The sequence below is a fragment of the Lissotriton vulgaris genome, chromosome 9 (assembly GCF_964263255.1).
Source record: "Lissotriton vulgaris chromosome 9, aLisVul1.2, whole genome shotgun sequence".
NCBI classification, from domain to species: Eukaryota; Metazoa; Chordata; class Amphibia; order Caudata; family Salamandridae; genus Lissotriton; species Lissotriton vulgaris.
Window position 1 is genome coordinate 830,947,268 of NC_141697.1, and position 14,273 is coordinate 830,961,540.

General features: G+C 45.5%; 1 protein-coding gene across 1 annotated transcript in view; it reads left to right on the forward strand.

Moving 5' to 3' along the window:
- LOC147692322 (sperm microtubule associated protein 1-like) overlaps window positions 1-14,273 on the forward strand; it is a 359,300-nt gene that overhangs the window by 166,502 nt on the left and 178,525 nt on the right. The window contains exon 2 of the mRNA XM_086936775.1: window positions 1,642-1,741. Within this exon, the coding sequence (XP_086792901.1) occupies window positions 1,642-1,741 (100 nt within the window). The remainder of the gene's footprint in view (window positions 1-1,641; window positions 1,742-14,273) is intronic.

A 14,273-nucleotide genomic window follows, 5' to 3' on the forward strand; every position in this document is an offset into this window, starting at 1 on the left:
TATGTAGGAATCACTAATATTTTAGGGAAACCTACATGCATAGGCAATTCCATAATTGCAAAAACTTAATAATCGCTATTGCCTACATTGTTACATGTGCCCACAAATCCTGTAATGGCTGCCTGCAACATTTTCTCAAATGTTGCAGTAAGCCAATCAGAAAGCTTGCTCCCGTAGGAGTCTTGCTCCTTCAGGAGTGTTGGCCCAATGGGAAAAAGCCACTAAATTGGGTACAAGAGACTAAGATCTAGTGCAGATTTTGGGTAATTCGCTTCAACAGTTTCTGCGGTAGTGCTGCATAAAGAGGTCTATGGAAAATGCATGGGGAAATTCGATTTTGGGACACCCTGTCTTTTTACAGACCTTGCTTGACAGATCATCCCCTCGATTGTGGCGGACGGGATTGGTTTCATGGCCAGAACAAGGCTATCGACTTACTGCATTTGCAACATAATTTGAAAAAAATTCAGATTTCACCAAAATACTTACTTCTAACCCAAATGGATGAAAATAATACCTAACCCAAATGGATTAAAATAATACTGCTACAGAATGCGCTGGATAATTTCTTTTTTTGTCACATAATTCAGATCACGTAGTCACATAATTTAGGCCTTTATGCTGCATAATACTACTAACCCGGACAATGTTAAATGGCTGCAGAGTGATTTTAGAGGCTATCATTATGATGATGAAATACGTAATTCACAAGTGAGCAAGAAACATTTTCCATATTTTAGGGTTCCCTCTCATGTATGGGTTTGTATACAACGTATTTTTGTGCAATAAAGGCTCCAAAACATATATAGGGTAGAGCTGGGCAGAGTTCAGAGTTACGCTACGCGGAACTTCGCTAAGTGACCAAAAAACTTCACCGTGCAGGGATCCACAAGCTTCAGAGTGCATTGCATTACGCAATTTGCACTGATATTTAGTGCCACCACATGCAGCTCAAGAGAGCCTTGCTCCTTTCTTCTGCTTGAGCTGAAGTTCTACTTAATCAGCAGCTTCCTCAACACAAACAGAAGGTTTGTCAACTCGAGCGATAGCACCATCCGTGACTACCCATGTTGAGAAATCTCACTCCGAGTCGGTCTGGAGGAAGATTTTCCTCACTCGCACTTTCCAACTAAACATTGGGGAGTGCGAGCGAGTTTTTTGGACCTCTGCATTGTATACAGAGAGGGAAAAACTCCACAAACTGCACGAGCAAAGCAGAATGTCACACCCGGCCTAATCTAGGGTAAGGGAAAAGTCTACAACTTAAATGTACAAACAATGACATAATGACAATGAAATGGCAAAAAAGTGCTTACCCATAGAATTGCAAGAAAATTGTACACGAGTCAAAAGCTGAAAGGAGAAAACGTATGTATTCATTAAAGACCACTACAATGGTACAATCTGTTCCTTCATTTATGGTTAACTGCCTCTCTAGCTATGTTAAAAAGCCTTCTGAAACCCTTGATTTTTATACAAGCCTGTGTCTTAGTTCTGCAGCCCACAACTTAACCACAAATATTCAGAACAGAATGGTAGCTCAGAAAGGTGAACATATGAGCTGCCTCTACTGTCCTTACTAAGACTAATAGAGATCAAAAATTACCTGGGTTGCCTTATTCTTGCCTTTCTTTTGCACAGAACCGTGGTGGCACATCTATTGGTGGCTGGTTGGTGGACTACTTCCACATGTTTGGACCAAGTCAGAAGTACCTGAACAGAAGAAACTGGATAGGAGCAGGTAGGAAGCATTGTGAGCAAGGGAGCCTTTGGTGACTGGCAGAAGGAAACTCAGTAGGCACCCAAAAATGAGACAAGAACACAAAACAGAGCTTAATCAATGTTGGCTTTGCTTTAACTTAGTTCATTGAAAAGTCTTGACCCCTTTCCCTTATTCTTTTTTGTGATACTGTGCATTGCAACAAGATCTTCAAAGTTCGAGGGTAAATGTTCTTTTTTCCCCTGTTCCTATATTCAGTTTTTAAAGCACTGGATAACCAAAGAAATATAATAAAACTTATGCTTTGACCAGAACATGGATCACAGAAGGCTATTGTCTTTGCTCTTGTTCATCAGAAATAGGCTTTCCTGTTTTCAATTTCAATTTGGTATGAATTCTGGTCAGCGTTTTCTCATGTTTTAAATGTTGTTAAATTTCAGTGGGTGACAGTTTAAAAACAAATATTTTTCTCTCATCTCCCTGCCTGTCTAGTACTGAAATCTCTAGCAGTCTAGTTCCACGTAATGTCAAAGAAGTGCATGAAAGAGATATGTTTGGATGCTATTAAGATTTTAATCCAATAGATCAATGGTGGGTGCTAAACTCACCTTTGTGCTGTTCTGCAAAGATTTGCTGGTTAAAGATATCCTACAGAGGATGGATATATATGTTCCTGGCCATACCTTCAACGCTGTCCGTGAGGATTTCCTGCTGCCTGCACGCAACTCAGAGGCCACTTTTCGCGACACCCGCTTTGCGGGTGCCGCTCAGCTCCTGCCCGACCCCGTTCTCCCTGGTGTGAGCGTCCACAGTCGGTGGAAAGCCTATCTCGCTCCCAGGTCGAGCACAGCGGGGCTCAACAGAGCGGCGAGCCTACCGGGGGACTGCGAGGACCAGCAGCCCTTGCTTCTCACAGCTGGTGCCTCTTCCCCCGGCGGCCACGCCCCCAGCCTTCGGCATTATCAGAGCCGAGTCTTGCACACACAGTGGGTGTTCCTGGCCATACCTTCAACGCTGTCCGTGAGCATTTCCTGCTGCCTGCAGGCAATTCAGAGGCCACTTTTCGCGACACCCGCTTTGCGGGTGCCGCTCAACTCCTGCCCGACCCCGTTCTCCCTGGTGTGAGCGTCCACAGTCGGTGGAAAGCCTAGCTCGCTCCCAGGTCGAGCACAGCGGGGCTCAACAGAGCGGCGAGCCTACCGGGGGACTGCCAGGACCAGCAGCCCTTGCTTCTCACAGCTGGTGCCTCTTCCCCCGGCGGCCACGCCCCCAGCCTTCGGCATTATCAGAGCCGAGTCTTGCACACACAGTGGGTGTTCCTGGCCATACCTTCAACGCTGTCCGTGAGGATTTCCTGCTGCCTGCACGCAACTCAGAGGCCACTTTTCGCGACACCCGCTTTGCGGGTGCCGCTCAGCTCCTGCCCGACCCCGTTCTCCCTGGTGTGAGCGTCCACAGTCGGTGGAAAGCCTATCTTGCTCCCAGGTCGAGCACAGCGGGGCTCAACAGAGTGGCGAGCCTACCGGGGGACTGCGAGGACCAGCAGCCCTTGCTTCTCACAGCTGGTGCCTCTTCCCCCGGCGGCCACGCCCCCAACATTCCAGTATAAATTAAGAAGGGCTCACACCGCACCGCGGGACGCACCCCGGGGCGAAGACCGGGCAAAGAGCGGGCCGTTTTAGGCCGTTAGAGGCAGGTAGAGACTGGACTGGGCCACCCCATTTGATTTAATCACTCTACTGCCTACGTTCTCCTTGCAGGCACTTTATTCTGAGTCTACTATGGCAACCCGCGAGTTTAGAGACAGAGCGGCCAAATCCAAATTGAAGAATGGTACCTTGGATGATTTTATCACTAGGACCCACACTGCAATTGACAATGAAATAACTAAGATGCAACACAGGGTCTCTATAGAACTTGAAGCTGCTAGAAGACTGTCTGTCGAGCTAACCGCCGCTAAAAAATCCTCCCTTGGGCCCATTGCATGGGCTAAAACACCAGAGTGCACGCTTTGCACTGCTCCCTCTCTGATCGTCATAAATGCCGATATTCATCAACCGCAAGTGGACAGTATACCCTTGGTACAGGGGGGATCTTCATCAAAATCCACTCTTTCCCCACAATTTCACTCGGGTGCAATTGCCGAGCAAAAGAAGGAAACCGAGGTGGGCTCATCCCCCAAGGCTACAATTGACTACGTTACGCTACCAAAAGGGGGTAATTCTCCCATTTCACAAAATGGCCCACACAACAAAAGGAAGCGTAACCACACCTCAGCATATTCAAGGAAAAAGGCCAAAATAGCCAAGGCCCAGCTACCAACTAAGGCACCTCCCCCTGCTCCCCTTCCAAACATCCCTTGGAAACGGGCCCAGCAAACATTCCTCCGCATACAGTTGTCATCCAAGAAAATAATGACCTCACTATAGAAAGTGACACTGCTGGAACTCCGCTCTGCACTATTAAAGGAAAGGACGTTGAGTTTCTGTCTGTCGTCTGGGAAACACTTAAAAAACTTCTTTCCCCTCTAGAAGTGAGATTTACACACATAGAAACTCAGCTTATGGAAATAGAAAAAAGCATTTTAAATTTGGCCACTATCACCATGCAGAATGCTAAACCAACATATTCACATGGAACTCCGCCTCCCACAGTACCATCTGCCCCTGTGACCCAAGCTGTTGTGAACTTGCAAGCGCCTACTAAGGCCAAGCCCACAGGAATTACCAATGCTACTCTGCCTCACCACCTTGTTGTAACTTCTTCATCTGCCAGTCCCATTGTTACCCCCAAGGCCATACCAATTCCTAAACCTCGAACTAAGGTAAACACTCACAATCCTACAAATAGGGCTATGAGGACCACTACCCAATTGGCGGCGGAAACTATTCCGCCACCCCCATCAGTCACACCTGGCCAAAGGGTACTACCCTTGACAGATCAGCCCAATTCGAGACAAAATGGCCAGAATTCTAACCACCAAGCATCGCAGAGAGCTAGTACCAGTTACATACGCTCAAGGGGTTATGTAGATCTCCCCCCTGAGGTTAGTTCCTACGTTGTAGTGTTGACCGGGGTAACTGAATTGACATATAACCAGCAGGAAAACTTTGCCTCCTTAAAGAACAAGGTGATCCACTGGTTTGACGTCAACAAACCAATACCCAACCACCTAAGGAGTAAAATCATTATGGTGCGGAGGGTACCCTGGGTAGGCACTACTCAAAAGTCCACCAGTGGCGATTGTGTGATTGTATCCTTCGAGGATCAAAACACTGCACAGGCCATTTATTCCTGGATCAACCATAGCACAACCTCAACAATAATAGCTATACCCCTCACTTTTTCTATCCACCCCGCCTCCACTCATCCCAGGGGGGAAATTGGAGAAGGATCCCAGAGAGGAACCACACATGGGGAGGGCAAAGCAACTTTTGGGCAGATGCACCCGGTGGTTGGAACGGGGCACCGATCTCTAATAGATACGGGTGTCTTGAAGAAGTGGATTGACTTCCACATCTGCCAACCATCGCACCTCCATCACCCACCCTAAAAAGCTCTCAATCCTTTTTAATGGGTGATCTACCAACCCATATTGCATCAAACGCACACAGTGGTGGCCGAACTCTTTCACCAACACTAAATCACGCAAAGGCTCACAAATTTAGTGTAGGGCCAGGTTGGCACGACACCCGCCCATCAAAGTCATTAAATACTGATCCCCATATGAGGACTAAAGATAGCCCCCCCATATCACACAGCCTCAAACTAAATAGCGTTCCTCTGGACGTCTTTCCACCTAATCAATCCGGTAAACCCTTAGCACATGACATTTCCCAGATAGCAGACATCAGCAGTACACCAGAGGCCCCGGGTGTAATCTCCATTCTTTCTTGGAATGTGGCTGGGCTACTCAATAAAGTAGATACGCCCGATTGGGGGGATCTCTTGGAGGGCTACGATGTATGTCTCCTACAAGAGACATGGGCAAGAGGAAAAAACTCCCAGCAGGGTTTCGCTATCTTTGACATTGAAGCAAAATGGGGAGGAAAGGGCCGACCTTCAGGAGGACTCTCGATCTGGGTTGGGTCCCACTTGGGATGTAGGGCCACACACCTGGAAACCAATTTGTGTGACTTCCAGTGTGTCTCCCTTGAATGGCCATGCGGAGGGAAGGTCATATTGATTAACATATATTCAAGACCAGTGGGGGTTGCAGCAACCTCGGGACCAGTGGAGGATCTAGCTCAGTTCCTTGACATACATAACTTCTGCTCCCCTCTAATTGTAGGTGGAGATTTTAATCAGCAATATGAACCACTCCCTGATTACCTGGTGGGTATATCTAGCGAAGAGGATGAGTTGTGGAATATTCCCACCCTGACAGATCCAGTGAACAGGGCATGGTCCCCACTCGCCACCCAAATAATGTCCCTCACGCTTAGTCACTCGCTAAGGGCTTGCAATGGCCGGATTAAAGGTGACATTCCGCCTAAAAATACCTTTAACAGGTCGGGCTACGAGTCACGAATTGATTACATTATGGTTCCAACTAAGGACTGGAGCAAAGTGAAAGACTTTCGAGTTATCCCCAGACTTGATAGCGACCACAACTTGCTCTCACTAAAATTTGAGATCCATGGCCGGCAAATAGACAAGGTCGACAACAATCCTCCATCACAGTGTGACCTTGTGTTATCCAGCAATAGGCGCAGAATTAAATGGGCCAAACTGCTGGAGAACCATTGTAACATTGAGAAACTCTATGCACTAGTCGTCCCCGCCCTGGAAAAAGTAGAGCGTTGCATGCACCACACAGTTAGTGAATCTGAAATGAATCATACAGGTAGTTTAGGGGTACCCACTTTCCCCCCATGCAAGTCGGCACAATTGTCTGAACTCGGTAACATCCACTCCCAACTATGCACTAACCTTGCAGAGGTGCTGAACCCAGTGGCCAGGCCCCACAAGTCCAAGCAGAGAAGAGCCACCTGGTTCAATGCCTCTTGTAGGGAAGCAAAAGCTAGACTACTGAAATCACTCAAAGCACGAGACACTTCAAACATTATCCGGGAGAGACGCTTAGCTTACAAATCAGCCCTCCATACAGCAAAAACAGACTGGGACGAGGGGAACTGGTCTAAAACAACAGCCGCCCTTGCATGCCGAGATTCACGGACTTTCTGGCAGATCGTTAGGCATGGCTCGGCTGAACCATCTGCAGCAGTTGAGGCCAACATAGCACCAACTGTATGGGAGGAACATTTCAAAAACTTATACGAACCACATAGCAGTGACCAGGTGACGAACGCACCTGCAGAAGTGCACCACTCCACCAACAATAGTGTAATTGACATGGATGGTTTTAGTATAGAGGAAATCACTATGGCAATCACGTCCGTGCCTGCTGGCAAGGCGCCGGGCCTGGATAGGCTCCCAGGCGACCTTTACAAACACGATCCTAAAATCTGGGCTCCCTATCTTGGGGTGTTATTCAATTCAATTCTGAAAGGCATGCCAATTCCTTCGACCTGGCCGGGGGCCGAAATAGTTCCAATTTTTAAAAAGGGGTCCCCCCTCCTCCCGACCAACTACAGGCCAATAAGCTTGATCGATGTATCCCAAAAACTCTTTTCCAAGCTATTGTTAAACCGCTTACACAAGTGGATCGGGGATTTTAACATCCTCATCCCCTTTCAAGCAGGCTTTAGGGAGAAGGTCTCCACCATCGACCAGGTCTTCCGTCTTGTCCTCATTCATTGGAAAACGGTGCAGTTGGAGGGTGGCAGCCTCTACACTGTATTCGTGGACCTGAGGGCAGCGTTCAACCTGGTCCCTAGGAATAAGCTGTGGGAGGTCCTCGCTAAACTGGGGGTTCCTGAAGGCCTCTTGAAAATGATAATCCGCCTTCATAGCACTAACTTTGCCCAGGTCAGATGTGGTAGGATGGGTGCAATATCCGAGAGGTTCCCCGTTGGCAGGGGGGTAAGGCAGGGTTGTGTGCTTGCACCAACCCTGTTTTGCCTCTATGTCAACGGGGTAATCTCCCACCTAGCGGGGGTACCCAATTCTGACGCCCCAAAACTAGCCGCTGAAAGGGTGCCAGCCATCATGTTTGCCGACGACACACTGTTACTATCAAAGTCGGCAACGGGCATCCAGCACATCCTCGACGGCTTTGTGGACTTCTGTGAGGCCCATGGATTAGAGATTAACGCCATCAAAACGAAATTCATGGTCCTCAACCCCCCGCAGAAATTCCATTTCAGTCCAAGCATTGCACACATCAGGCTCGAAATAGTGAAAACCTTCGAATATCTGGGCATTGTGCTAAACGATAAACTCACTTGGAACACACACCTGGAGAAGGCAGCACTTAAACTGACCCAACACTCGGGGGGTATTATGAAACTCTTGGCAAACAATAAATCCTCAATTAGGCCCATCGGCCCTCCAATACAGATTTACAAATCCCAGGTCAAGGGGGCCGTTATCTATGGATCTGAACTTTGGGGCCACGCTCAAACATCAACGCTCTTGAAGGTGGAAAATAAATTCATCCGGAATCTTGTTGGGCTACCACCGAGCACTCCCCTTGTCCCCCTCAGGATGGACCTAGGACTTTGCCCGCTCGACGAGGATTTGGCCCTTCGCCCATTGGCCTTCTGGCGTAGACTATGGATAACTCCAGAATTGGCCAGCTACAGAGAAGGACTCCAAGAGGTCCTTGCTATTCCAGGCGCAGGTAAAATTAAATGGCTTAATTCCATCAAACTGGAATTGGAGGCCTTGGGTCTCTCAACAATGTGGTCTGATCCTGTGAACACGTGCCATCTCCTCTCCAAAAAGGAACTAGTCAGGTCTTACCGTGATAGCAAACTGTCATTGCTACTCAGCCATCAAAATCTCGGGACTCTGACAGTTTCCTTTTTGTCCCACAAGGCCAATTATAATATGGAACCAACACTGGATAAAATTTATCCTTCCATATTGAGGAAACTATACCTACAGTGGAGACATGGGTCCCTTCCCATTAGAACTCTTACATCTAAATGGAGTGACGATGCAAGCAGTATTTGTCCAGCATGCAGAATCTCGGATGAAACTGAACTACACATCCTTTTTCTTTGCCCTGTCTACCGAGGGATCCGAAGGTACTGGATTGCTCCCCTATGCAGGAATTTGGGTCTTGTGAGGTGTCTGGCCGCCTTCAGAGTCTTAAAAACTGATCTATCGGACCATATTGTGTTTGCTATGGCCAAGTACTTGGGTGCTCTCTGGACTATAATAAGGAAATGTCTCAGGGCTTTGACTTGATTTTCATTACACAGGGAATCCTGCAAGAGATGCTTTTAACAAATTTTTACAATCTGCTGTATAAAACATTTTTTATGAACCAGTTTTTTAATGTATATTACAAACGTCTTTTATGGTAAAGTTTTACCGAAATAAAGATATTTTGAATTGAATATATATATATATATATATATATATATATATATATATATATATATATATATATATATATATATATATATATATATATATATATATATATATATATATATTCACTGAAAAAACCATAGGTTTTAGGGAAAGTTATAGTTATTTGGAGAGTTCACTCATACAAAGCCAGCGAAATTCCCCCGTAATAGTTAGTTCAGCTAACTATGAATCGCGCCCCGCAATGCACTGCTGATGAAGTCACATTACATCACTCATGACATGGTCAGTGACATCACTCATGACATCTCAAATGACAGGGAGATAGGTCTGTAATTAGAAGGGCACTGAGGGTCCAACATAGCCTTCTTTAATAGGGGACATACAACTGCCTTTTTCCAGAACTCAGGTACTGTGCCACTAATTAGAGATTGTGTGCAAATTTGATAGAGATATGGGAAAGGCTCAGTACTGAGCACCTTCTACATCTTATGAGGGAGTTGGTCCAGGGGGGAGCCTGAAGAGATACTGGCTGCAATTATGTTAAACTCCTCTTGTGATGGAACCTGGAAAGACTCCGGAGGCATCATGCATTCCGTGAGCAATGTTACCTTAGGAGTACTGCCTCTTGGTGCCAGCCTATCTAGTGAATTAGTAATCTGATTGCATAAATGCAGATAATTTTCATCAACTAAGCTATTAGTGTCAAAGCCACTACTATCCACAAGCCGTGGGAGTTCTTCAAGATGTTAGACCATTCCCTAACCATACGAGTGTTAACTGGGTGGGAGGTTTGTTTATTAGGGACGGTTAGCCATAGGGAGAAAAGAACCAGGAAGTGGTCTGTCCAACACAATGGGAGTATCTCTTTCACAGCTACATCCCTTTCCCTGGCAAATATAAGGTCCAACACATGACCTCCCTAATGGGTGGGACGTAGCACCAGTTGCTGTAGATTAGTATTCTTGCATGCTGGGACAACTCTTTAAGAGCTGTGTCTAGGTTGCCATTCTCCCAAAGATTAAAATCTCCCAGGATCATTAATTTGGAATGGGAGTGTGAAAGATGATATATCACCTCAATCAGTTCTTGGTAGCGGGGGCAGCACCTCCCAGAGGTCTATAACAGAGTATACTGGAGCACAAAGCACCCCCATTATTCTTAAGTGAAAACCTGAGTAGCTCAAACCCCAGGACTTGCTCCACACACAGTGGGCGAGGTTCCAGGTCTCATTAAATATAATCCCAACCTCCCCATCTCTCCCACCTACCCTTGGTTTGTGAAATATTTTAAAAGCTGGAGGGCAGGCCAGGTCTAGTTCCACTTCCCCATCTAAACATGCTCAGGTTTCTGTGAGAAACAGGATATCCAGGTTCTGGAATCCAATAGTAAGTGAATCTCAGAATAATGCTAAATAAGAGGCCTCATATTAACCAACCCACAATTAAGGCCATTTAACATACCTTCTTTGAGGGGAGTTTTACCACAGTTCTCTACCCTCATTTCTAATGCCATATGCTTCTCTGCATCAATAAAACCAGCTCGTCCCTGGAGTAGGTGCAGCGGGTGGTGAGAGATGCAGCAAAGCTGGCGCTGAGCACGACCGGTGAACGGAGAGGCGCGGACGGCCTTGCATTTGGCGCACCATCCTCGCGAGCGCCGGCTGCGCGCTTGCATCGCGTATCCTTAAATATAGACGAGTACACCAGCACACCCTGGTAGTGATATGCACGGTGAGTACAAAAGTGACTAAGTGCCAGAAGTGAACACAGTAAGTTAACACAGTATTCCTAAAACACCTTCTGTTTTTTAAAAATCAATACTTAATTACCAGTTTTAATTCGGCAGTGACTTCTAAAACCGTTTTTAAATGTATCAATTCCTAAACTAGCAGCTCTAATATATATATTTACAATGCATTGTGGGACATTGATGCCTTCACGTTTTTCATAGATATTCCTGATGCTGGAGTTGCCGTTCAGTGATTGGTTCACAGTCCCACCAATAAAAACCATGTGAAGGATTTAAAAACCACAAAGCTGTGCTCATTTAATTTGATTTTATGCACTGATGAAGGCCGATGCCGAAATGCATTTGCATGAGAAAGTCAAATAATTACCACGAGAGTGCTCTGCAACATGAAGTAGTTGTTGTGGAACAAAGGCGGTAGCACCCCCGCCACGGAAGCACCCGCCAAGAGTTCGACTGCCAAGGTGGCTCGTAGGTAGCTATATATATATATATATTCACTGAAAAAAACATAGGTTTCAGGCACGTTATAGTTAGGAATTAGCATTTAAAAAACCTTAGAAATTCACTGAAAAAACCATAGGTTTCAAGGACGTTATAGTTAGCTGGACATTTCACTCGTACAAAACCATTGAAATTCCCCCGTTATAGTTAGTTCAGCTAACTATACTCGGGCCCCCAATGCACTGCTGATGACGTCGCATATTACATCACTCATGACATGGTCATTGATATCACTCATGACATCACTGATGACATTTCAAATGACATCACTGATGACATCATCCAGTGAATGTGTGTCTTTCTGAAAATTAAATATTTTTTATATATGTATTATGTATATCTCAAGGTCGTTGGAAGAATAAATGGGTAAATAAGTGTCTAAATGGATGTTTTTTTTGTAAAATTGATTATATAAGTGACTGATTAAGTGTATCTTAGTGAATACATGGGTTAGCGAGTAATGTTTAAATAAGTAAATATCTGTATTAGTCTCTCACTTTGTGTATAAGTGGCTGCATGCTTTGGTGAGTAGCTACATGAATGTCTATATGGGTTATTAGTTGGTTTTTTGAGTATCAGTATGAGTGTCTGAGTGTCTGTATCGTTCGGTGGGGGATATTACTTAGCGCATAGATGCATAAATGAGTGACTCTCTGTTTGTATGTGTTGAAGACAGAATGTGTGCAGGACTATGGTGGATGAGTGTGTGTATGGGTGTGTTACTGCGTGAATGGCTGTCTCAATAGTGTCTTTATGAGTAACTACATACGTTTTAAACTAGTATATGTGAGTATTCGCATATATAAGTGAGTATATGTGAGAGATTGGAAGATTTCCTGTATAAATAAGTATGTGTTTCAATAAGTAATTGTTTAAGAGAGTAAGTATGTATACATTTATGTAGAAGTAAGTGTAGTGGTGTGTGTATAACTGTATATGCAAGTAAATGGATGTTTGATCCTTTATTAGCATGAGTGACTATGTGTGTGAGTAACTCTATGAATGAGTGGCGGTGTGTAATAGGATGTGTAGGTGTATGAGTACATATGATGAGTGAGTACATGTATGAGTGACTGTATAGAACTGTTGGTGAATGAGTGGATGTGTACGTATATCTTGGAAATACTGCATAGGTTGTTGTAACTGGCATTGGTATGTACATTTATTTGAAAATTCTACTTTCTATTTTTGAATGTGTGTATCAAAGGTTATATTAGGGTGAGAGGAGGTCTGCCACTATATCACAAGGATGATGTCATCAGTGATGTCATCAGTGATATAATTTGAGATGTCATCAGTGATGTCATGAGTGACGTCACTGACCATGTCATGAGTGATGTAATATGTGACGTCATCAGCAGTGCATTGCGGGCATGCTAGTTATAGTTAGCTGAACTAACTATAACGGGGAATCTTAATGGTTTTGTACGAGTGAAATGTCCAGCTAACTATAACGCCCCTGAAATTTGTGTTTTTTTCAGTGAATTTCTAAGGTTTTTTAAATGCTAATTCCTAACTATAACGTGCCTGAAACCTATGGTTTTTTTTGTGAATTTCAAAGGTTTTTTGAATGCTAATTTCTAACTATGCCTACAGAGATAGGGCATGTAAAGAAAGAAGAAAAAACGTACAGAAAGAAAAAAAAGAAATGCAAAAAGAAGCAGCAGAAGTCCTCAAAGAGGAAGTAAAGTGCAGAAAGAAGGATAACATGCAGAAAGAACAAACAGAAGAGCAGAAAGAAGCCTTGTTGCAAAATCATCCTGTACCCACAACTTTTTCAGAGGGTTACTGGTGGTAACTGACTCTGACTAACCAGTCCTAGAGCCAGTGCTATGTTAAAAGACACTTAGAATACAGTGAAAACACTTACATACACTAAGGAACACTATGCGTTGGGGTCTCCCTGTGATTAGCATGACCTCCTCTGTAAGCCCCTAGTATATATTAGGGCAGGGCGATTAAAACTACCTCTTAAAACGCGCCACAAGGCGTGTTTGCACACGTCATCTCATGACCTGTCTCCTCCCTTCCCCACTGTGATACGCGCCCTGTGCCCGTTATAAGTTGGAAGATTAAGTCCCCTTGAATCCTGAGGGTCCCTAGGGTCCAGTCAGCCCACTAGGTACCTGCAGTAAGCACCACAAAGCAGTGTTGCAGAGAGATGTAAAAACGGGGCACGGCCTAGACCACCTCTCTGCAACGCAGCGCAGTGGCGCTTACAGGAAGCTCCTGGTGGACTAGTTGTCCCCCAGGGTCCCTCAGGATTGAATGGGGAATTATTTCCCCAATTTAAAATGTGCCACAGGGCGTGTTAGCACACGTCACCTCAGGCCCCCTCCCCTCCCTTCCCCACGGTGTAAACATGGCCTGTGGCCGTTTTAAGTTGGGAGATTAAGTCCCCTTGAATCCTGAGGTTCCCTACAGTCCAACTAGCCCACTAGATACCTCCTGTAAGCGACACATAGGTGCCTTGCAGAGAGGTGTAAAAAGGGGCATGGCCTAGACACCTCTCTGCAACACATGGCAGTGGTGCTTACTGGAAGCACCTGGTGGGCTAGTTGGCCCCCCGAGCCCTCAAGATTGAAGGGGAATTATTTCCCCAACTTAAAACGAACCACAGGGCGTGTTTGCGTACGTCACCTCTGGCCCTGTCCCCTCCCTTCACCACTGTGTAAACACGTCCTGTGGCCATTTTAACTTGGGAGATTAAGTTCCTTTGAATCCTGTGGGTCCCTAGGGTCCAACTAGCCCACTAGGTACCTCCAGTAAGCGCGACAGAGCTGTGTTGCAGAGAGGTGTAAAAAGTGGAAAGGCCTGGACCACCTCTCTACAACGCAGTACAGTGGCACTTGCTGGA